This window comes from Mirounga angustirostris, unplaced genomic scaffold, assembly GCF_029215605.1.
Source record: "Mirounga angustirostris isolate CCGP_5_RB_7025 unplaced genomic scaffold, mMirAng1.0.hap1 SCAF_16, whole genome shotgun sequence".
In the NCBI taxonomy this organism is placed as follows: domain Eukaryota; kingdom Metazoa; phylum Chordata; class Mammalia; order Carnivora; family Phocidae; genus Mirounga; species Mirounga angustirostris.
In genome coordinates, this window is record NW_026991724.1 from 18,715,231 (window position 1) to 18,740,651 (window position 25,421).

General features: G+C 38.3%; 1 protein-coding gene across 3 annotated transcripts in view; it reads right to left on the reverse strand.

Annotated features, from left to right (window-relative positions):
- CBFB (core-binding factor subunit beta) overlaps positions 1 to 25,421 on the reverse strand; it is a 56,005-nt gene that overhangs the window by 21,242 nt on the left and 9,342 nt on the right. For all 3 annotated transcript variants that reach the window (XM_064580835.1, XM_045890971.3, XM_045890972.3), the window contains one exon: positions 4,116 to 4,232. In XM_064580835.1, the coding sequence (XP_064436905.1) occupies positions 4,116 to 4,232 (117 nt within the window). The remainder of the gene's footprint in view (positions 1 to 4,115; positions 4,233 to 25,421) is intronic.

Genomic DNA, 25,421 nt, shown 5'->3' on the forward strand with positions numbered 1-25,421 from the left:
CTCTCTCTCAAACAAATAAATCTTAAAAAAAAAGAAAAAAGAAAAACGTGGCTAGTCGGAGTCTGTACATGGAAAATACACACTGGATTTCAAGTACTTGTTACAAAGAAAAAAATGTGAAACATCTCAGTAAATGTTTATATTCATTTTATGTTCAAGTATGATATTTTGGATATACTAGGTTAAACAAAATATAATATAAAAATTAAATAATTGCTTTTTATTTTTTTAATGTGGCTTCTAGAAAAACTTGTATTATGTGGTTCACATCTGAATTCTACTGGGCAGCACTGTCCTAAACTGAACCTTCCATGTAACTAGACTCCATAGGAAGAAACAGAACAGTAACAGCATCTCACAAGTATCCTTCTGCCCCATTCCAGTACCTAGCCTCCTCTCTCAGGTATAAGCCATTATCCTTATTTCTAAAAACACTTAATTAGTTTTGCCCATTTCTTTACTTTCAGATGAATGGATTCATACAGCGTGTACTTTTTGGATACAATCAATATATCTGTGAAATCCATCCATATTGGTGTGCAAGTTATAGTTTTTCATTATCACTGTATTTCTTTATGTGAGTGAGCAATTTATTCATCCTACTGTTAATTGGCAATTGAGCAGTTTGCAGTTTCTGGCTATTACTAGTGCTGCTATAAATGCCCAGTACATTTCTCTTGATGAATACATGTATTCAATCCCTTTGTATACCATGACTTAGACTAGAATTGCTGGATCACAGGTGTATGTCATTTGCAGTTTTAGTATGTATTGCCAATTTTCCAAATGTGTCAATTTTACATAACCACCACACCAACTATTGTTCCATATCCTTGTCAACATTTGTGAAAAGTACTGTGAACAAAGGCAAAAACACGATACAGGTGAAAATACTTCAGCTGAAATACTTACAAACTTCAATTAAAATGGAATTGTAACCATACTGTTTATCTCTTACCTTACCATGTACCAGATACCTCAGTGTCTGTTAGTGAATACCATCCTCATATAGCAGAGAAAAAGAATGAGCAAGCTCTCTTGTGTATCTCTTCTTATCAGGACACTAATCCTATCGTATCAGGGCCCCACTCTTAGGACTTCATTTAACCCTAATTAACCCCCCCATACAGGTCCTATCTCCAAATACAGTCACATTGGGGGTTGAGGCTTTAACATATGAATTTGGGGGAACAAAAATATTCAGTCCATAACAGATGTAAGCAGTGGGGTTAGGATTCACAATTATATGACAATGAAGCCCCTATTCCTAACTTCTACATATCTTACAGATGATTCTGGGATAGAGAAGGTTATACAGAAGTACTCATTGCTGATTGAATGTTTGGAGTCCCCTGCTTTAAAATTTTTACATTATGTAAGACCTATTATTATATGAGTTTATTATCACAACAGATGGTACTAACTTTGTAGTGATAAAGCTCAATTTATAGACTGGGGAAACAAGACTTGGAAAATTCTAAGTATGGAAGATACTGTGGGTTAAACTTAAAACTTTTATCTATCATTTTAATAAATTATTTCAGTTTAGAAATTAATTAAATCTGAAATTTTACCTTATATAAATTTAATCTGCTGTATTACTTCTCACAGAAACAGCCTTCTAAATTGAGGATTATTTACTATTTTTCTGAAAGAGTTGGTAACTCATCTTTGCGGAAATCAAGGTAGCAGGGATTCTTTCTTAAGAATTTTAATTTTGTTGCTTATTTATTTACTTACTTATTTTTAAAGTAATCTCTATACCCAAAATGGGGCTTGAGCTCACAACCCCGAAATCAACAGTCACATGCTCTACCAATTGAGACAGCCAGGCACCCCAAGAATTTTAATTTTTTACTAGGAAGGTTTTGGGTTTTGATTTTGATAAGAAAATTCTCATGTTTCCATATGGGGGGAGCACAGAAGAGACAACAGAAAGAAACAACAAAAAAAAGAGCATTTTGTCATTATTTTAACTTTATTAAGAGGATTAATATAAAACAATCGAAAGAAACCAACACCTACTAATAATTGGATATTTTTACATGTTCTTTTTAGCATTTTGAATGTCATTATTATCCCACTAGCTTCTGGCTTCCATAATTTCAAAAGACAAGTCAGTTGTTAATCTTATTGTGGCTCTCTTGCATGTGTTGAGTCCTTTTTATTGCTGCTTTCGAGATTCTTTTTTTCAAAATTTGACTGTGATTCATCTAGGTGTGGATTTGTTTTTATCCTACTTCAAGTTCACTGAACTTCTTGGATATGGAGATGAATATTTTCAATCAATTTGGAAGTTTTCATCAGTTATTATTTCTTAAAATAAACTTTGTTTCTCTCTTCTCCTTCTGGAACTTCCATTACATATACATGTTGGTATGCATGCTGGTGTTCCATAGTCTCTACGACTGCTTTGTTTTTCTTTCTGTTCTTCAGACTGGATAATTTCTATTAATTGATGTTCAAATTCACTAACTTCTTTCTTCTACCAGCTCAAATCTGCTGTTGAGTGATCCCTATTGATATTCTCCATTTGATAAGTCACTGTCATTTTAATTTTCCTTTATTTAAAGGAGGAATTTTCCTTTAATTCTTTGAACATACTGATAAATAACTGCTTTCAAGCCTTTGTCACTAAGAACAAGCAATTGGGCTCCCTCAAAGGTAGTTTCGTTTTTTTTTTTTAAGATTTTATTTATTTGACAGAGAGAGAACGTGCACAAGCAGGGGAAGCGGCAGGCAGAGGGAGAGGGAGAAGCAGGCTTCCCAATGAGCAGGGAGCCCAATGCGGGGTTCAAAGGACCCTGGAATCATGACCTGAGCCAAAGGCAGCCGCTTAACCAACTAAGCCACCCAGGCTGCCGAAAGTGGAACATTTTAAAATAATATGCTGTAGCAACTCTGAATTCTGACTCCAGCCTCCACTGTGTTGTTGCTATTTTTATTGTTTAGTGACTTACCTAGACTTTTTTTTTAACCTAGACTAATTCTGTAGAATTTGTTTCCCCAGTAATATGCAGCCTCTGGTGCTGCTGCTTAGTTTTGTTTTCTTTTCTTTTTAGGCCTAGCTTTCTAGGCCTATGCCCTGGGTCGGCATAACTTGGTGGTCAGCCAATGACCGTTCAGGGGTTTTGCTTAAACACCTTGAGCCAGAAGGCTTGTCTTTTGTCGTTGGATCTGTGTGCAGCGGGAATACTTTCAAAGTGCAGGGAGTTTATCACTCCACCCCGTGTGCGTGAGTAGCTTGCAAGAGCCCGCTCTGTCTTCTCCTGGGCAGGTGCAGCCTCACACATGCACATAGTCTTCTGGACCACGAGAAGTATTTGTGATTTTAACAGGGCCCACTTTAGCGGCCCATTTCCCTAGATCTCTGAACATTTCTGGCTAGTCTGCCATTTTGTTGCTTCCCACAACATTTGCCTTCTTGGAGGGTTTGCCAGAGCCCTCTGTTGTTTTTGGTAACATCCCTGGGCGTGGATTTTTTTCAAATGTTGCTCTAAATAAAGTCAGCTCCCTGTGACAGGACAGTAGAGCTGCCAGTCTTCATGGCTTGTCCTGCCTGCCTAACCTGAGAGGCCACAGAACTGAGGGAAGGGATGGAAGCGCTCCCTACTGACTAAAATGCCACAGACTGTCAGGTCCTTACTGAAATTCAACCTCTCAATGTATGGCCTTTGGTTAACTTCTAGAGACTTAAAAAAATTTTTTTAAAACAATTTTGTCCAGTTCAATCATTGCTTTTTGGGGAGAGGATTTGTCAAACTCCTCACCGAGCCACTCCAGAAATGCTACATTTTATTTTGAACTGTTTCTCCCTCCTGATAATGTTCTAAAGATCAAGAAAAAATATTAAAAAGAATCACTGAGTGGACTTTGAAGTGCCCCACTGAGCAGACAGGAATAATCCAATGAAATTTAGAACCACCAAAGGAAAAAATTTCCCCAAACCAGGACCAGAAAGGGTCTCAACATCTATCTTCAGAATTCCTCAATACTACTTGAACATAAGACTTTTTATACTTACTCTTGAAGACGGGATAAAATAGATGCACAGATGAAGGCAAGATTAGGGGTACAGAAAGAGACCATGTCGGTAGAGCCTGATGTCACCCTACCTGGGCTCGCTCCTCATCAAACTCCAGGCAGCCCATACCATCCAGTCTCTGGAGGTCAATCCAGCCTTTCCAAATAACACAGACTCCATTCAGAATCATGGGAGCCTTCAAATATACCTAAGACACAGAAAAAAAGGATGAAAACCAATGATAAGCCATCACACACATGATAAATGAAGAATAAGCTTACTGAGGAAACCTGTAGTTTTCTTAGGGGGAAAAAAAAAGATGAATACAATTATAGAATTAAGAACTGTAGGGGCAGGGGTGCCTGGGTGGCTCAGATGGTTAAGCGTCTGCCTTCGGCTCAGGTCATGATCCCAGGATCCTGGGATCAAGTCCCGCATCGGGCTCCCTGCTAGGTGGGGAGCCTGTTTCTCCCTCTGCCTCTCTCTCTCTCTCTCTCTCTGGCTCTCATGAATAAATAAATGAAACATTAAAAAAAAGAAAGAAAGAATTGTAGGGGCATGTGGGTGGCTCAGTCAGTTGAGCGTCCAACTCTTGGTTTCTGCGTAGGTCATGATCTCAGGGTTGTGGTACTGAGCAGTGTGTCAGGCTCCAGGCTCAGCAGACAGCCAGCCTGGGATTCTCTCTCTCCCCCTCTGCCCCTCCTCCCTCACTCGCTCACACACTCTCTCTCTCTCTCAAATAAATAAATAAATCTTAAAAAAAATTGTAGGAAAGTATATCCATAACCATAGCCTCTGACCAAATTCTGTAAGTTAAGTTAATCTGGTTTACCAGGACTTTATTTCTAATCACAATTCTTTCAAATTGGTTTTATTTATTTATTTTTTATTTTTATTTTTATTTTTTTTAAAGATTTTATTTATTTATTTGACAGAGAGAGACACACAGCGAGAGAGGGAACACAAGCGGGGGGAGTGGGAGAGGGAGAAGCAGGCTCCCTGCAGAGCAGGGAGCCCGATGCGGGACTCGATCCCAGGACCCTGAGACCATGACCTGAGCCGAAGGCAGACGCTTAACGACTGAGCCACCCAGGCGCCCGGTTTTATTTATTTTTTAAGATCTTATTTATTTATTTGAGAGACAGAGTGAGTGAGAAGAGAGACAGAAAGAGCACAAGCTGGAGGAGAGGCAGGGGGACAGGCAGACTCCCTCCTGGGCAGGGAGCTTGACACAGGGCTTGATCCCAGGACCCTGGGATCATGACCTGAGCTGAAAATACACACTTAACTGACTGAACCACCCAGGTGTCCCTCAAATTAGTTTAAAAAAAAAAAAAGTTATGCAGATTTTATACAAACTATAGTAAAATGATGCTTGAAGTAGATTATCATTGCTCTTCCAGCTGAAGCTAGGACAATCAGGTACTTTGCCTTGATTTTTGAACCTTGGGCAAAAAGACAGAAAGATGGAAAACTGGAATTCACCGGCCCCTTAAGACAGTACACACAGTTTCCCTCTATTTGGATACCCAGAGCCACCCAGGGTCAAGCTCTTCATACTTCCGAGTTTTATAAGCTACCTCATAGCTTCCTGTAAAGTAATGCTGCCTTTTTTTTTTTTTTTACTTCAGTTGGCCAGAGTTGATTTCCACTGCTTTTAACCAGAGAAACTTAACTGATGTAACATTTATTTATTCACCATTACTTGTCAAGTAAATATAAATAATTCTAGAGCAAAAGTCACTTTAGGTATGATTTCTAAATTCAGACCAGTTTCATTTTCAATCACTAAATTCCCGTAGTACCTGAAAATGTAACTATTCTCAAGAGCTATTAAGGATCCATCAAGGAAGGAAAGGTGCACATGCTATCACCTTAAGGTAAAAATTTATTGTAAGAAATATGAGAAATTTTTTTTTTTTAAGATTTTATTTATTTATTTGACAGAGAGAGACAGCCAGAGAGAGAACACAAGCAGGGTAAGTGGGAGAGAGAGAAGCAGGCTTCCCACCGAGCAGGGAGCCCGATGCGGGGCTTGATCCCAGGACTCTGGGATCATGACCTGAGCCGAAGGCAGACGCTTAACGACTGAGCCACCCAGGTGCCCCGAAATATAAGAAATTTATTATACTTCTCCCCCCGCATCCCAATACTGCACTATCCTAATAGTAACTTCAGAAAAAAAAAAAAAGGTCTTCTCTACCTCATTTAACATGCATTTCAGGATAAAAATCAGAATAGATTTTTTTCATTTAATGCCTTAATAAGATTTTTTAAAAGCAGACAAAGCAGGACTTCTATGACTCTTCAAAATATCAAATATATCTTTATAAATAAGGTTCTTCATTTGTCTGTACCAAATATATTTTATTTGGAGAATCCAAGTGCTTCTGTGAGCTAAAATTAGTATTACTTATTACCTGTAATTATATAAAATTGGTTAAGATAGTCTTCATTTTGAGGAAAAAACTGGAAGCATCAGCTTTTTCTTTATTCATCAGCTTCTTCAACAATCTTGGGGCATTCTTGTTTTTAGAGAGGTTTAATAAGAATAATTGACTGTCAGTAATTACCAATATGCTCAAAAATAACAACCGAGACACTTGTAAAATAAAACCTACAGGATTCATGCCATCTTAGTACACATTTTTGTCATTCCCCTCTACTACTAAACATAACCTCTTTTCCTGGTAAAAGGCTCCGCACTGAACTAATTTCTATTTATAATGGGAAAAAAGCCCAAAACATAAGGTTCCATTTCTCCTCCCATTTGGACCAAGGGAAATAGTCTACAGTTATAGCTGAAACCGTTTAACCACACATTTCCTTCTGTTCTGATAAGTGCTCATTCTCTTCCACACTGTGAATTTAAAACTCCACTAATGTGTACCTCGTCAAACAAGTGACTATGACGATCTCATTTTCGACACCTCACAAAACCTAAAAACAATACCCCTCCTCGCTGCCTATCCATATAACTCCACTTAACACATCTTCTAATCAAGATCTCCACCTACTCTTTCTAGCAGCACTCCACACAGTGAGGAGTGTAACGTTGCACCTACCAAGTACTTCATTATTTTAAATTCTCACACTAATCATGAAGAGAATTCTTTGAATCTACCTTCATGATCAGATTCCATGTTTTTCATCAATGATTTATACCATTTAGAATCCAATGATTCCATAATCTAGTTTATTCACATTAATTCTATAATCAAAAATATTTTCCTAATAAAATTACTGAATTTTTTAAAAGCCCATTCATTACTTCTTTGTAATAAAGTTCTCTCATGACAAAGAAAACCACTGATTTTTTAAAGATTTTACTTATTTGACAGAGAGAGAGAGAGGGACAGAGAAAACGCACAAGCGGGGGAGCGGCAGGCAGAGGGAGAGAGAGAAGCAGGCTCCCCGCTAAGCAGGGAGCCCAATGTGGGGCTCAATCCCAGGACCCTGGAATCATGACTTGAGCCAAAGGTAGATGCTTAACTGACTGAGCCACACAGGCGTTCCAACCACTTATCTGTTTTGGGAAACTCCTAAATGGATTCAGAAAATGACTACAGTTCTTAGTCAAGGCTAGTGCCTGGAATCATAATGTAAAATAATATTTAGATGAACCTGGTGATTTATTTAGATGTTCACATTCAAATAAACAGTTTTATGGTGTAGATCTTCAAATGTTTGGCATTTTCATACATTCATGAACACCTAAACTCAAAGTATGAAGAAAATAAAATTCTGTCTCTTAATATTTTGGCATTTTGTAATGTAATTTAATAACATCATTTAAACACTAAGATAACTTTCACTGAAAATAATTCTTTCCAACAGTGAAAAGAAAATGCATTATTAGAATGTGACCTCGGGATTAAACCCATTGTCCTTGAACAATTAAATATTTTATACAAAATATATTCTATAAAGCCTTTAAAAGTATTGAACAGATTCAGCTAATCATACACAAAAACAGCAAAAAGCCTGCTTATGTTTCCAAAAGTAAAGTATCAGAGAATGTGAGACTTCACAGAAAGTTAAAAGTGAATACAGCCCCACATCTGTGTTCTTGTGGAAATAAGATAAAAGTTAGTATTATTCACATCGAGCTCTATTTATCAGTTAAGTGCGATGTTACATTCAATCCAAATTATACATAATATCGCCTTATTTTCACATTCTGTAGCTTTAAGTACATCATCACTGTAGCAGCAGAACTTCAGCAAGAACATGCATGTACATGCATGGCATTATCCACACACTGGGATACTACTCAGCTATAAAAAGGAATAAAGTACTGATACATGCTACATGGATGAATATTGAAAACATCATGCTAAGTGAAAAGAAATCAGAAAAAGGCCACATATTACAGGATTCCATTTATTTGTAATGTCCAGAACAGGCAAATACAGAGAGAAAAAGAAAGGACAGTAGTGATTGCCAAGGGCTGAGGGCAGGGGGGAATGAGTGATTGCTAATGGTACAGGATTTCTTTCTGGGGTGATGAAAATGTTTTGGATGGGCGCCTGGGTGGCTCAGTTGGTTAAGCAACTGCCTTCGGCTCAGGTCATGATCCTGGAGTCCCTGAATCGAGTCCCGCATCGGGTTCCCTGCTCGGCAGGGAGTCTGCTTCTCCCTCTGACCCTCCCCCATCTCATGTGCTTTCTCTCATTCTCTCTCTCTCAAATAAATAAAATCTTTAAAAAAAAAAAAAAAAAGAAAAAGAAAATGTTTTGGAATTCGAGAGTGGTAATGGTTGTACAACTCTGTGAATATACTTAAAATTCCTGAATTGTACACTCTAAAAGCATGAATTTTAGGGTATATGAATTTTATCTCAATAAAGCTATTATAAAAATATCTATAATAACTTTTTTGTTACAAAGGTGATATCTGTAAGATATAGAAATGGATTTCTGAGTAGGCAGTTGCATATGGGATTCTAGCACTCTGAGAAGATATGGCCTGATGATACAATCTGGCAGCCATCAATCATACAATGGTATTTAAGTCCAAGAGAGAGGAAGAGATTCCTCAAGCAATAAATAGAAGGAGAAAGGAAGGGGGCCCAGGAAGAACTCTGAGGAAATCCAACTTTTATATGCTGGGTAGAAGAAAAGAACCCAGCAAAGCCGGCCGGCTATGAATAGTCAGTGAGGAGAGAGAAAAACATTTAAGGAACCTAGTGGCTGAAGATTAAGTTATAGGCCCCCAAGTAAAAACTTCCACTTTGTTTTTTTTTTTTAAAGATTTTATTTATTTATTCACGAGAGATAGAGAGAGAGAGGCAGAGGCAGAGGGAGAGGGAGAAGCAGGCTCCCTGCGGAGCAGGGAGCCCGATGCGGGACTCGATCCCAGGACTCTGGGATCATGACCTGAGCTGAAGGCAGACGCTTAACCGACTGAGCCACCCAGGCGTCCCAAAAAACTTCCACTTTGTTGAATGCATCAGATATCTAAGTATTGTGTTACAGGATCTTAGGTCGCTCATAACTTTTAGCAATATTTTTATTTAAGGTAGGAGTTCTTAGTCCGGAGTTTAAAGAACATATGGGAGTTTGGGTTTATGGCTAAGTTTCAAAAAGACTAGAAACATCTTGAAATTCTATGTAAAAATGTATGTGTTTGTTTGAACCCATGTGCATTTTTCTACAGAAGTTCTACTTTCATCAGATTCTCAAAAGGGTGTACAAAGCAAAAAGGATTCAATCATGGCAGTAAAAACTTCATTCTTCCTCTTCCCTCATAGGCAACAAGATCTTTGTAGCACAAAGCCTGTGAGATGATAAATACCCTTCATTTAGTAAATGGACCGAACTTCCTAAATAGGTAAAAATTAGTTAACCTGTGTTTTGAAACGTCAATGTCAGAGAAAGGGTATGAGAGAACCCAGTCCTCTCATTTTTTTTTTTTTAAAGATTTTATTATTTATTTGACAGAGAGAGACACAGCAAGAGAGGGAATACAAGCGGGGGAGTGGGAGAGGGAGAAGAAGGCTTTCCGCTGAGCAGGCCCGATGCGGGGCTCGATCCCAGGACCTGGAATCATGACCTGAGCCAAAGGCAGACGCTTAACGACTGAGCCACCCAGGCGCCCCCCAGCCCTCTCATTTATCAACTTGCACAAAACAGTTCTCTCTCTGATATCTTGAGTCTGGAGTCTACTTATTCTGAGAATATATAAACTTGGAATAAGAAGTGGCATCCTCAATTGCCCTTTCTTCTACAATACTATATATTTATAGCCGTTTAGTGTTTCTAGTTCCTAGGTAGCTGTGCTGGGAATAGAAATTGAGGATACAACCAAACAGCAGAAAGAGCTATCTTTTCTGAGCGGTTCTAAAAAAAATAATTTCAAGGTAATTAAAACAGAAGAACAGTAGATTTGCAAACAACACTCCCATACACAGGAGTGCTAAGCCATAAAATCAATATAGACACCACTGTCTAAAGCTGTTAACAAAAACAGAAACAGATACTTCACCATAAAAAACCCATTTCTATTGGAAAGACTGTTTCACTTCTCTGTAATAAATTTCTAGAGCTTAAACACTTGTGACTCTAATCTAGAAATTAAGTTATTAGAGAAAACAGTAATAGAGAATAACCAGCCTCTTAGGTCCTCAGTAAATATTTGAATAATGATTAAAAGAAAAGCAGAAATAGAGCTGGAATTTAGAAATGGTTTCTTCTGGCTTCCCTCTAATTTCAATTTAAAAAGATCCACCTACCCAACAAACGTTTACCACCTATCCTTTTGTGTAGGGTATTATCATTCAAGGTGGTGGGAATATACCAGGAATTTTAAAAAGGTGTACATCCTACCACCCAAAAAAGATTCCCACATCAGTTAACAGTCTTTAATGAAGAAGAGCTGAATACATAAAAAAAGAACTGTAAGAATTAAAATTGAATTCACTCCTTACATTTAAGTAGGACTCACTTAACTCTGAAGGTTACTGGAAGGTACCAATGATAGTAAAATTGTAGGAAGTCTGAATCCATCAGCTTTCCAACCTTTTAAAGACTACAGTTCTAACAAACTTGCATATAAATGTGACTGAAGATTATCTACCTGAAAAATCCAAAATACTCAACTGAAAAACTAACTGAATTAAAGAATTCAAGAAAGTGGCTGGTTATAAAAACAATATACAAAAACCAACAACTTTCTTAGCTTACAATAGTAACTCTTTAGAAAATAAGATGAAAAAAAGCTCATTTTAAAACAGCAATATGGGCGCCTGGATGGCTCAGTCGTTAAACGTCTGCCTTCGGCTCAGGTCATGATCCCAGGGTCCTGGGATCAAGCCCCACATCGGGCTCCCTGCTCAGCGGGAAGCCTGCTTCTCCCTCTCCCACTCCCCCTGCTTGTGTTCCCTCTCTTGCTGTGTCTCTCTCCGTCAAATCAATCAATCAATCAATCTTAAAAAAAAAAATTCTAGCTCTATCAGTGTGTCTGAGACAAATTATTTAAGTTTGCTAATAAGCCTCTAATTCCTTACATATAAAATCAGGGCTAAATAATACCTCTTTCATATGTGATAGTAAAAATTAGTTAAGATAACATACATAAAACTTATGAAACACAGAGCACCAGAGAAACACTGACTGCTTGCAAACACATTTCCAATGTTTTACACAGTGATTTCTTTGCAAACGAAAAAAGCCCCCCCCCCTTTTTGAGAGAACTGAACAATTGTTCTCACCAATGAATCAGCAGATATGCAGTAATACTGGGATGGCACACACACCAATGAAAACAAGACATTCTGCTAATGAAGTGTGTACCCTGTCTTTCAGTTGTAATCATTTCTGTAGTCTATTTAACAGATTCCTTTAGAAGATACTTGGTTCTGACTCATCTTCCTTTAGCCACATGATCCTCCCTGTTCATAAATGCAGTCAACCGCTTGCCTGCTGGATAATCACTAAGACAGTCATTCAATCTCACTTGCCTCTGAATCATAATTCGGTTGCATGTAAGTGTGAAAAATAGCTTCTTCCAAAGTGATTTAAGGTAATTTACCAATCTCCTCCTTACAGTTCAAAAGAGAATCATAACATGAATTCAGAATGTACCTATAACTTAATAGATTGTATATATACACACACACATATTCAATAAATGGATGTGTTAACCAAATAGAAAAATCCATTTTAAAATTCATATGGAATCTGAAGGGACCATGAGTAGTCAAAACAGTCTTGAAAAAGAACAAAACTCGAGGACTCCTACTTCCTGACTTCAATACTACAAAGCTTCAGTAATCAAAAGAGTGTAATACTGGAATAAAGACAAACATATGGACTGATAGAATAGAATAGAGAAAGCCCAGAAATAAACCCTCTTGTATATGGGCAAATGATTTTTGACAAGGGCGTGAGAACAGTCTTTTCAACAAATGGTGCTGGGAAAATGGATACCCACATGCAAAAGAATGAAGTTGGACCCTTACCTAACACTATATATGAAAATTAACTCAAAAAAGGGGCATGTGGGTGGTTCAGTCATTAAGCGTCTGCCTTTGGCTCAGGTCATGATCCTAGGGTCCTGGGATCGAGCCCCGCCATCGGGGGGGGGGGGTCTGACAATGATTTCTTGGAGATGACCCCAAAGACACAGATAACAACAAAAAATACACAAATAGGACTTTATGAACATTTAAAATTTTTCTGCATCTAAAGACACTTCTGGTACGCCTGGTTGGCTCAATTGGTGGAGCATGTGACTCTTGATCTCAGCGTCTTGAGTTTGAGCCCCACATTGGGTGTAGAGATTACTTAAAAAAAAAAAAAAAAAAATCTTAAAAAAATACCAATACTATCAACAGAGTAAAAAAGCAACCCACAGAATGGAAGAAAATATTTGCAAACTATAGATCTGTTAAGGGATTCATATTCAAAATTAACATGAAATTAACATGAACTCCTAAAACTCAACAAAAAAACTAATTCAATAAAATTCAATTATATTTATTCCCTTGCTTTATCATTTTATTCCTAAGCATGTGTTTTTTTCCTGTGCATGTATTTCTAAACAATGCACTGTTTAGTTTTGAAGGCTGAACATAAGCAGCACAGACTTCATGGCAGTGTCAGTAAAGGACTGTAATGTCACTTTTAACATGAAAGCTCCTAGGAGATAAGCTGACCAGAGTCTGAGAGTCAAGTCTGGACTTTCAGCTTCCCTACAAATGTGAAGGGACCCTCTGGGGAAGTTTGTGAGGAGTCATGAGTAGGCTGCAGAAAACCTAAGGCTCACACTGGATTTGGGGCATGTGGCACAGTGTGAGCCACTTCTCAAATTTGCTGGAGATCTGGAGGAAATAATGGTCAGAGGGAGTGGGCTGCTCTGTATTTTTTATTCTATTGTATGATTCTACCACCTTTTCACAGGAGTTTCTCCATAACTCTTTTCATTTTATAAAACTAAAACTCTAAACCCATTTAACAACAACTTCCTATTCTCCTTTCCCCCCAGCCCTTGGTGTCCACCATTCTGCTATGATGTGACTACTCTTAAGTACCTCATCATATAAGTGAAATCATACAGTACTCGTCTTTCTATGACTGGCTTATTTCACTTTGTATAATGTCCTGAAGATTCATCCATCGTGTAGCATATTGTAGAATTTCCTTCCTTAGAAGGCTCAATAATATTCCATTGTATGTTATATACCACACTTTGCTTATCCATTCATCTATGGATGGACACTTGGATTGTTTCTATGTTTCTATTGTGAATGCTGCTGCTATGAACATGGGTATACATATGTCTTTGAGATCCTTTCAGTTCTTTTGAGTGTATACCCAGAAGTAGAAATGCTGGATCCTATGGTAGTTCTGTACTTTTTTGAGGAACCGCGATAGTTTTCCACAGCGGCTATACTCTTCTGTACTCCCACCAACACTGCTCAAGGGTTTGTTTTTCACCCTTGCCAACACCTCTTCTGTTTTTTTGACAGTAGCCATGCTAATAAGTATAAGGTAGTATTTTTCATTGTAGTTGTATTTCCTTAAGGATTAGTGAAGCTGAACATCTTTCATGTCCTTATTGGCTATTTCTGTATCTTCTTTGGAGAAACATCTATTTGAGTCCTTTACCCATTTTTTAATTGAAGAAGTTAAAAGTGAGAGATATTGGGGTGACTGGCTGGCACACTCAGTAGAGCGTGTGACTCCTGATCTTGGGGTCGTAAGTTCAAGCCCCACATTGGGTGCAGAGATTATATAAATTAATTAAAGTAGGATATATTAAATAATTCACTTGCAGAAGGTCATAAAGTTAGGTGGCAGAAGTTAGCATCCAGAACTCCTGACTCTATATATTTACTTAAACCATAGTGGCATTAATGAACTGCATTATTAATGTTTTCTAAGTATTTCAGGGAGTGTGGAAATAGACTATTTCCCTAAAGAATAAACAGAGACTGGATAGTCAATAAATCCATAACACCCAGAATATCACGAACACTTTATATGACTATAGAACATATATGAATACTTCCCCCTACCCCCAAAATAACTTACTAGTTCTGCCATCTTCGTTCTATGATTCAAAACAAACAATGCATGTTTAAGAGAGTTCTGGAATGTTCTGACCAAAGTGGCACAATTTCAAGTAAAAGTTTATAAAATTAAATGACAAAATTCTTCGCTTAAGACCAAAAAACCCCCAAAAAGGTAATGAAATGAAAGAGGCGGATACTGTTTATTGTAATCCATTCTCGAGTCAACTCTGTAAGAATTATTTTTTAAAATATTGGAACTACTTTTACTAAATTACGAACATACTATTAATACAGAAAAATTATGTGTAGTTGTCTATCAGCATAACTGTCCATAGTGAACATCATTCGCACTGGAAGTTAGAAAAACAAATCAAGGGGTGCCTGGGTGACTCAGCCTTTAGGCATCTGCCATCGGCTCAGGTCATGATCCCTGGGTCCTGGGATCGAGCCCCACATAGGGCTCCCTGCTCGGTGGGAAGCGTGCTTCTCCCTCTCCCATTCCCCCTGCTTGTGTTCCTGCTCTCACTAACTCTGTCTCTGTCAAATAAATAAATAAAATCTTAAAAAAAAAAAAAAAAAAAAAATCAAGTCAAAAGGCTAAAAAGAAAAAGATGAAGGTTAAAGGTTGTTCTGAAGTCATCAAAATGAGGTCTAAAGGGACCACATTAAAATATTAGTGGTTATTGGGCGCCTGGGTGGCTCAGATGGTTAAGCGTCTGCCTTCGGCTCAGGTCATGATCTCAGGGTCCTGGGATCAAGTCCCGCATCGGGCTCCCTGCTCCTTGGGAGCCTGCTTCTCCCTCTGCCTCTCTCTCTGTCTCTAATGAATAAATAAATAAAATCTTAAAAAAAAAAAAATATTAGTGGTTATTCAGAGTAATGGAAAGAGTAACTTAGTGGGCTAAAATAATATAAGCCTTTAGAAGGTAGAATGTGGAGTTTCTGGCAACTTACCTAATGATCATTTATTAGCAGCAGTGTGGTATGTTGCAAACAACACAGATTTCTGGGGTAAAAAAGACCTGGGTCTGGATCCTGGCTCTACCTAGGAAACAGATTACATGACTTCTGAAGATTTATTTGACCTCTCTAGGCCTCAGGTTCCTGAGCTGTAAAATCAAGCTATCACCAAATGTGTTCCAAAATCAAATAAAAGATTTCACTATATAGTGCAGGGTTAACAGAATGAGTGATAATGTAAATCACCTACCACAGTGCCTGGGGGTGATCACCTTAAAAATTGGTCTGCAGATTTTCAAAACGTATTTAAAATCGGGGCGCCTGGGTTGCTCAGTCGTTAAGCGTCTGCCTTCGGCTAAGGTCATGATCCCAGGGTCCTGGGATCGAGCCCTGCATCGGGCTCCCTGCTCGGCAGGAAGCCTGCTCCTCCCTCTCCCACTACCCCCGCTTGTGTTCCCTCTCTCACTGTGTCTCTCTGTCAAATAAATAAAATCTTAAAAAAAAAAAAAATTCTGAAAATGTTCTGGAATTAGATGGTGGTGAAGGATGCACATGGCGAATATATTAAAAACCACTGAATTGTACACTTTAAAATGGGTAAGATGGGGGCGCCTGGGTGGCTCAGTCGGTTAAGCGTCTGCCTTTGGCTCAGGTCATGATCCCAGGGTCCTGGGATCGAGCCCCGCACTGGGCTCCCTGCTCGGCGGGAGGCCTGCTTCTCCCTCTCCCACTCCCCCTGCTTGTGTTCTCTCTCTCACTATGTCTCTCTCTGTGAAATGAATAAATAAAATCTTAAAAATAAATAAATAAATAAAAATAAAAAAATAAAATGGGTAAGATGGCAAATTTTGTTATGTGAATTTTATTTCAAATTTTAAAATGGCCCAGAAATGTTCTGGATAGCAAAGGAATGGCAAGCCAGGACTGAAAAGCTGCTATCACGAATAAGCAATACCCTAAGAAATTTGGAGGATTCTTCAAAAGGGCCATTATCTAAAGCAATATTCTCTAAGTGAGGTCAGATACTTATTAAAAATTGTCACTTAATATAGACAGAATATTGTTTGCTTGAAAAACATCTAAATTCTCCTAATGGAAATGTTGAAGTCACATGTTCTAAGCTATCCTTTCGTTTTAATCTGAAGATTAACCTGCCTTTACATTTGAAGTTTTAAAACACAAAGGCTCAGTATTGGTTGTATACGTGGAAAAAAGGTTTTCATCCACAAAAAGAGCCTGTCAAACATTCCCTGACTTGGCGCTTTCCTTCTTCAGACACACAGTATAGCACAGCTCCAGAGTACTAAAAGCACCAAAAGGCACATTTTAAGTATTATCTTAAATTCTTGGTTCCTAAATATACATCAGTTTGAGAGGGCCCATCCTAAACTGAAAACCTTATGATATAATAATTTTCAAATGTGTACACTGTATACTTTCATAAAAGAAGGTAACAATAATTAAACTCCCTACCATAGCACCATCTATAATGTCTAGTCTATAATGTCTATAACATCTAGTCTAGAATATCTATAACGTGAAGAACTTGTTAGTTGGCTGGGGCTTCTAATCCTTTGTAGAAAACGAAGTATCCAAGAACTGTTATGAAAGAAATAAAGTCTCTGAGCCTGCTCAAGCTAAACAGTATTAAAATTTACAAATGTTTTCTTACCAGTAAAATGGAAAATATAAAAGTATCAGTGTATGTTACCTGTGTATCAATTAAAACAGCACCTGGCATATAGCCAGTGCTACAGAACTGTGCTATTATTATTCTAATGCTTTTTTTTTTTTAAGTTTTAATTTAAATTCCAGTTAGCATACAGTATACTATTACCTTAAGGTGTACAATACAGTGATTCAACACTTCAATACAACACCCAGTTCTCATCACAACAAATGCACTCCTTAATCCTCATCACCAATTTAACCCATCCCCCCATCCACTTCCCCTTTGCTAAAATCACCAACACAAGAAACAACAGGTGTTGGCAAGAATGTGGAGAAAGGGGAACCCTCTTGCGCTGTTGGTGGGAATGCAAACTCGTGCAGACACTCTAGAAAACAGTATGGAGGTTCCTCAAAAAGTTAAAAATAGAACTACCCAAAATTCTAGCAATTGCACTACTAGGTATTTACCCAAAGAACACAAAAATACTAAATCGAAGGGGTAGATGCACCCTGAAGTTTACAGCAGCATTATCTACAATACCCAAATTATGGAAACAGCCCAAATATCCATTAATTGATGAATGGATAAAGAAGATGTGGCATATATATGCAGTGGAATATTGCTCAGCTATTACTGTAATTCTTAAATGAGGAAATAAAAGTACACAGTAGCAAAGGGAGTCCCATCCATTCAGAGGTAGTTATAAACTTTCTGCCCTCCCAAAATGCCTTTACTAGAATACTCAAAGTGTTTTGTAGGAGTGAAAGAGTTTTCATGATCACCACCTGTACGATATGACTACTGTTTTCTAGATTATTTTGCAAAGGTTTCCTAGATGGATGGAAACTGTGTGTGTACTCACTAAGTACATCAACGTCTACATTTCTCATCTTTTTATTCTAAAAATTAACACTGATAATCATTTTGTTGCTTCTTTCTTACACAAAGGTATCTACTTATTTCTAATTTTTCTATTCTTTCATAGTTAGTAACAGTAAGATGAGAAAGATAACAGGGGCAGCCGGCTGGCTCAGTTGGAAGAGCATGTGACTCTTGATCTTGGGGTCGTGAGTTTGAGCCCCAATGGGGTGCAGAGATTATTTAAATAAACTTAAAAAGAAAAAAGACAACACATTTTTTTGTAAAGTCAGGTAAAAAAAAAAAGTATCCAACAATTACTAACAAGATGTGCAGAAAATTCAAAGATAAAATAAAAAGTAAATGCTATATCAAATAGGTCTTAACACATAAAAATTCCTTTGGAAATTTTCTTTATTTCCCCCCTCCCACACAGATGTATGTTGGCAATCATCCTCCAAGCATATGGCCCACTGATATAAATCTGAAGGGTAATCATGACTAGGGTTTTATTAGACAGTAAATAAATGACTTTTTTTAAGATTTACTTATTTTTAAATGTAAATTCAATTAATTAACATATAATGTATTATTTGTTTCAGGGGTACAGGTCTGTGATTCAGTCTTATATAATAACCAGTGCTCATTACAACACATACCCCCCCCAATGTCCATCACCCAGTTACCCCATCCCACACTCCCCTCCCCTCAGGCAACCTCAATTTATTTCCTAAGATTAAGAGTCTCTTATGGGGGGGGGCGCCTGGGTAGCTCAGTCGTTAAGCGTCTGCCTTCGGCTTAGGTCATGATTCCAGGTCCTGGGATGGAGCCCCACATCGGGCTCCTTGCTCCGCGGGAAGTCTGCTTCTCCCTCTCCCACTCCCCCTGCTTGTGTTCCCTCTCTCGCTGTGTCTCTCTCTCTGTCAAATAAATAAATAAAATCTTAAAAAAAAAAAAAAAAGAGTCTCTTATGGTTTGTCTCCCTCTCTGGTTTCGTCGTTTCATTTTTTCCTCTTTTCCCCTATGATCCTCTGCCTTGTTTCTTAAATTCCACTTATCAGTGAGAACATATAAATGACCTTTTCCTAACAATAGCTAGCCCCCTCAAGGTCCTGGAAACCTTGCTTCCAAAATTCCTTAGAGACTTACACTATCCCTAATCCCCTCCCAACTTGAAAGTATTTAATTGGCCACTCCTCATGACCCTGGTGCAGCTCTTTCTGCCCACGGATCCTGTCCCCGTGCTTTAATAAAACCATCTTTTTGCACTGAAGAGGTCTCAAGAATTCTCTGTTGGTTGTTTGCTCCAAACCCCAACATTTCCTATACCAATTAACAATGACTTCGTAAGTGGTACATTATGGATGATTTGGGTATCTTTTCTAAAAAGTTTATTTTCCAAATTTTCCCTATTTCCTTTGTCAGGAAAAAAGTTATTTTATCATATTTTTAAAGATTGTATTTTTAGGGCGCCTGGGTGGCTCAGTTGGTTGGGTGACTGCCTTCGGCTCAGGTCATGATCCTGGAGTCCCTGGATCGAGTCCCGCATCGGGCTCCCTGCTCGGCGGGGAGTCTGCTTCTCCGTCTGACCCTCCCCCATCTCATGTGCTCTCTCTCTCATTCTCTCTCTCAAATAAATAAATAAAATCTTAAAAAAAAAAAAAAAGATTGTATTTTTAAATAATCTCTGTACCCAACATGGGGCTTAAACTTACAACCCCGAGATCAAGAGTCGCATGCATTTATATCAACTATAATTTTGGGGTAGGACTGCTATATCCTAATTTCACTGCTTCCCATTTTCCCTCATAATTGATTTTTTTCAATTGGTATTGAGATATATATAAAAAACAAAGGGCGCCTGGGTAGCACAGTCGGTTAAGCACCCAACTCAGTTTCGGCTTGGGTCGTGAGATTGAGTCTCAAGTCAGGCTTCGCGCTCAGCACTCTGCTTAAGACTCTTTCTCCCTCTGCACCCCACCCCCCACACTCAAGTGCTCCCTCTCTCTCTCTCTAAATCTTAAAATATATATATATTATATGACCATATATATATGGGCAGTGGCAAGATTGGAACATTTCTATAACCTCAGGAAGTTTTCCCATGCCCCTTTGCATTCAGTCAGTCCTCTCACTCCCTGGTCCAGGCAACCACTGATCTGCTTTCTATTACTATAGTTTTGTCTTTTCTAGAATTTCATATAAACAGAGTCATACAGTATACAGACTTTTGTGTCTAGCTGTCACTTAGCAACTTGCTTTTGAAATACATCTATGTTGTGTGTATAATAGTCCATTTCTTTTAATCACTGAGCGGTATGCCATTGTGTGGATATGCTACATTTTGTTTACCCATTTACCAGTTGTTAGCCATGGGGGTTATTTACCCTTTTTTGGTTATTACGAATAATGCTGCTTTAAACATTTACATACAAGTCTCCTATGTGGACATATGTTTTCATTTCTCTTGGGTAGATACATAGAACTCAGATTGCTGGGTCATCTCATTATGATAACTTTTTTTTTTTTTTTTTAAGATTTTATTTATTTGACAGAGAGAGAGATAGCGAGAGCAGGAACACAAGCAGGGGGAGTGGGAGAGGGAGAAGCAGGCTTCCCGCTGAGCAGGGAGCCCAATGTGGGACTCGATCCCAGGACCCTGGGATCATGACCTGAGCCGAAGGCAGACGCTTAACGACTGAGCCACCCAGGCGCCCCTCATTATGATAACTTTTTAAGAAGTTACCAAACTGGGCGCCTGGGTGGCTCAGTTGGTTAAGCGACTGCCCTCAGCTAAGGTCATGATCCTGGAATCCCAGGATCAAGTCCCACATCAGGCTCCCTGCTCGGCAGGGAGCCTGCTTCTGCCTCTGACCCTCCCCCGTCTCATGTGCCCTCTCTCTCTCATTCTCTCTGTCTCAAATAAATAAATTCTTAAAAAAAAAAAAAAAAAAAAAAAAGAAGTTGCCAAACTATTCTCCAAAGTGGCTGTATAATTTTGCATTCCCATTAGCTGTATATGAGAGTTGCAGTCACTTTACATCTTTATCAACACTTTGTGCCATCAGTCTTTTTCATTTTGCTACTTTAATGAGTATATAGTGGTATTCTTTGCTTTTAATTTGCATCTCCCTAGTAACTTAGAGTGTTGAGCATGTTTTATGTGCCATTTGTATATCTTTGGTGAAGTGTCCATTCAAATCCTTGGTCCATTTTTTTGTATTAGGTTATAATTGAGATGTGAGAGTTTTTTATGTATTCTAAATATAAGTTATCAGATATTTTTGCAACTGAAGTTTTATTATGAGTCAAATTTAAAGTTGAGGTAGCCTTGACATTGTATGAAACATTGTATTAGGAAATACACAGCGGGTGCCTGGCTGGCTCAGTTGGTGGAGCATGTGACTCTTGATCTCAGGATTGTGAGTTTCAGCAGTCTTTATCCTTGAAGTGTTTGAATTAATCATTAAAAAATCCTGGGGTAAGCAGCAGAAGGAAGGGGCTCCTGTGTGGCTCAGTTGTTAAGTGTCTGCCTTCAGCTCAGGTCACGATCCCAGGGTCCTAGGATCGAGCCCTGCATCGGGCTCCCTGCTAGGCAGGAAGCCTGCTTCTCCCTCTCCCACTCCCCCTGCTTGTGTTCCCTCTTTCACTGTGTCTTTCTCTGTCAAATAAATAAATAAAATCTTAAAAAAAAAAAAAAAAAGCCAAAGGAAGGAGGGGAAGAATTAGGAGGTTCCTCTTAGACACATTATTTCGGTCTTCTTTAACTTGGAATATATAATTTAGATAAGGCCAAGACAAAAATTTTACCTTAATGCTAAAAGGTAAATTCAGACAAATAATACAATTCAAGAGAAGGGAAAAAGAGAACACACAATCTTCAAATACTGTGGAGATATATTTACATATTTGCAAATTAATGTAACTCTAACTCGAAGGTAATAAATCTTAAACCATCTTGTTTATGCATGAAGTCGGTCAAGTCTCCCTCCTGGATTTAAAAATTATTGAAATAAAACCTTTTCTTTAGGGGGCGCCTGGGTGGCTCAGTCGTTAAGCGTCTGCCTTCGGCTCAGGTCATGATCCCAGGGTACTGGGATCGAGTCCCGCATCAGGTTCCCTGCTCCGCGGGAAGCCTGTTTCTCCCACTCCCCCTGCTTGTGTTCCCTCTCTCGCTGTCTCTCTCTGTCAAATAAATAAATAAATAAAATCTTTAAAAAAAAAAACAAGAACCAAACAAAAAAACCCTTTTCTTTAAAAAATATAAGCGTAAGGCTGCCAGTTCTAAACTTTATAATTCAGTTATTTAAATATTATAGTTGTGTGGATATGCTACCTGGGTGGCTTAGTCTGTTAAGCATCTGCCTTCTGCTCAGGTCCTAATCCCAGGGTCCTGGGACAAAGTCCCACGTCAGGATCCCTGCTCAGCAGGGAGTCTGCTTCTCCCTCTACCCCTCCCCCCTGCTCATGATCTTTCTCTCTCAAATAAATCTTTAAAAAAATATTATAGTATACTTAAAATATATTTTAGAAAACCAGACAAACCAAGAGTAGACTCTTAACTATAGAGAACAAACTGACAGTTATCAGAGAGGAAGGGGGAAGGGGGATGGATGAAACAGACCATGGAGATTGAAGAGTATACTTATCATGATGAAAAAAATAAATAATATAAATAAATAAATGTCTGCTTTAAAACAAGCAAACAAACAAAAACAGATTACTTATTCCAATGCACCAAATTGCCAATAACTAAACACTGGAAAATATACTTCATATTTTAGTTGAGTAGACATATTTAAAATCTAGATCTGACAAACTAGTTGTAAAGTTGTCTCAATTTCTCTTGAGGAAAGTCACATTCCAAAGCTTTACCACAGCTATCTTTTATTTGGAGTGACTGGGCTGTCTGAGGAGGAGAAGGAACTGGTTGAGCTTGAATAGGGATTTCTCAAAGCTAACATCAAGGAGTCCTCTACACCCTGCCAAATTGTGGATGGTATATAAACAGACACAATATTTATTTTGGGACAAAGATCCTGCAGGCAAGTAAGCAAAATGCTCCAGAAGCAGCAGAATCACAGACCTCTGGAAAAACCATTTAAAACAAGAGTCTGTCCTCATTCATTAAATCAAATGCTGTTAAATTTTGCTTTACTTATGCTCATGAAAATGAATGATAAAAGATTTCAGTTTTAAGTACAGAAGTTCTGGGAAGAAAAAAATAAGACACCAAAATTTCTTAAAAGCATCTGCTCTAGGGCGCCTGGGTGGCTCAGTTGGTTAAGCGACTGCCTTCGGCTCAGGTCATGATCCCAGGGTCCTGGGATCGAGTCCCACATCGGGCTCCCGGCTCAGCGGGGAGCCTGCTTCTCCCTCTGACCCTCTCCTCTCTCATGCTGTTTCTCTCTCGCTCGCTCTCTAATAAATAAATAAAATCTTTAAAAAAAAAAAGCATCTGCTCTAATAACATATACTTCATAACTACTTCTCAATGTGTGCTAGTAATGTTATTTGACTATCAACTAAAATCAGAAGTTATAAATAGAAATGCAACTGTTAAAAAAAATTTTAACCTCTCTTTCTCTGGGGCCAATGTAGTAACACTAGATAGTATACTCAATTTCTACAGAAAAAATGATAAACAGTAGCACTGTAAAAGTTCATTTTTTTTCAGTTTATAAAATACTTTTCATACCCTTTATCTTTATACTCAAAAACTAGGATCATGTAGTAATCATATACAGTAATTAATTTGAAACCCTAACCCAGGCTTTATAAAACAAAGAATGCATGCAAAAACCATTAATCTGACCATTCAAGACTAATAACTTATGGTGAAACAATCATTTACATTTGTTTGAAATAAAAAGCAATTGGAAATGGGTCCTAAGAGGAAAGATCAAAGGAATTAGAAGTTGCTTGGCCTACAAAAATTTAACTAAGAATGACTTAAATTCCAATTGGTTGCTTTCCTTGCCTTCTGAAAGCGAAATGAGAGAAAAGCAGTTTAGATTCAGGCAGAATTACGAACACTTTGGCTGTCAGGGTTTATAATACACCAGGATGGACACTTGGGAAAGATGTGGTGTTCCAACACTGTACAGTTACAAGTGAAGCTGACCTAAGGCACACCATAGCACTAAAACTCCATAATTAGGTTACCTATAATTTCACCCTACAAAACCATCAAACAGCCTAATTTTGGATGGGGTATTACAATTTAAAAGGCATTTTCACATATTCTAGTACTTCATTTAATCCTCACATGAGGTATAGGAAGAGGACAGACATTCTGATTCCCATTTCCAGGTTAAAAAAAATAGCTATGATTGTCTTTTGACAGCTCTTTCTACTACATTGTTTTATTTTAAACCTCTTCTAAAAAAGATTGTTGTTAAGAGCCAATGCAGACAGCTCACTAGACACCTGGGTGCAGAAGTTTCAAATATATTTGAGAGACGGTATAAACTTGAATGCTCTGATTTGATCTTATATGAAATACCTATTTATGGTCAGTTATCCATTAACAGGCCTTCCTTACTGAAGACCTTTGGTTTGAAAATATTCCTATGAACACAAAGGCAGAAAGAATGAATAAAAGGACTGACTTTGGTGAGCCCATTTTCTTAGATCATAAAGCCATATTTCAAATCAAAGAGAATATGCAGGTTCTGTCTCCTATTAGCATTCTAATATTTCAGAGTTCACTAAATTTAAGTGAATATTGCAGTAGCCAGCCTCCAAGATAGCCCCAATGATCCCAGTGTCCTGGTATTCACACACCCATGTATGTGAATTCCTCTTTCCCTGTCAAATGCGGGCTAGACTTAGTGACTCCTTTCTAATGAACGGAATAAGACACAAGTGATTGGAGAATAGGTCATAAAAAGCATGGTGACTTCATTCTTTTCTCTCTCTGTGGAGAGGCACACATGACTAGCAAGTGAAGCCACCTACCAATAGTCACGTGTGAGCCTGGAAGTGGATTCTTCAGCTCCAGTCAAGTCTTCAGAGACTGCACAGTCCCAGCCCTGAGCCAGAACCATCCAGCCAAACCACTCCCAGACTCCTGTAAAAGGGCACAAGGGAACTTTTGGCGGTGACTGAAACACTATCTTGATCGTGGGTAGTGTTTACATGGGTGCGTACATTTGTTAAAACTCAAATTTGTATAATTAAAATGGGTGCATTCTATTGTATGTCAAGTATACTTCAATAAAGTTGATTCTTTTTAACAGGCCCCTGAACCCTTGGGATAAGCAGATGAAGGATCACTTATGAGAAAGCAGTGCCCTAACTTAAAGAAGTCAAGGGTGGGCGGTAAGAAAACAGAAGTGCATTAACAAGCCACCACCACAAACACACATGTCCTAAATTGCTCCTCAAAA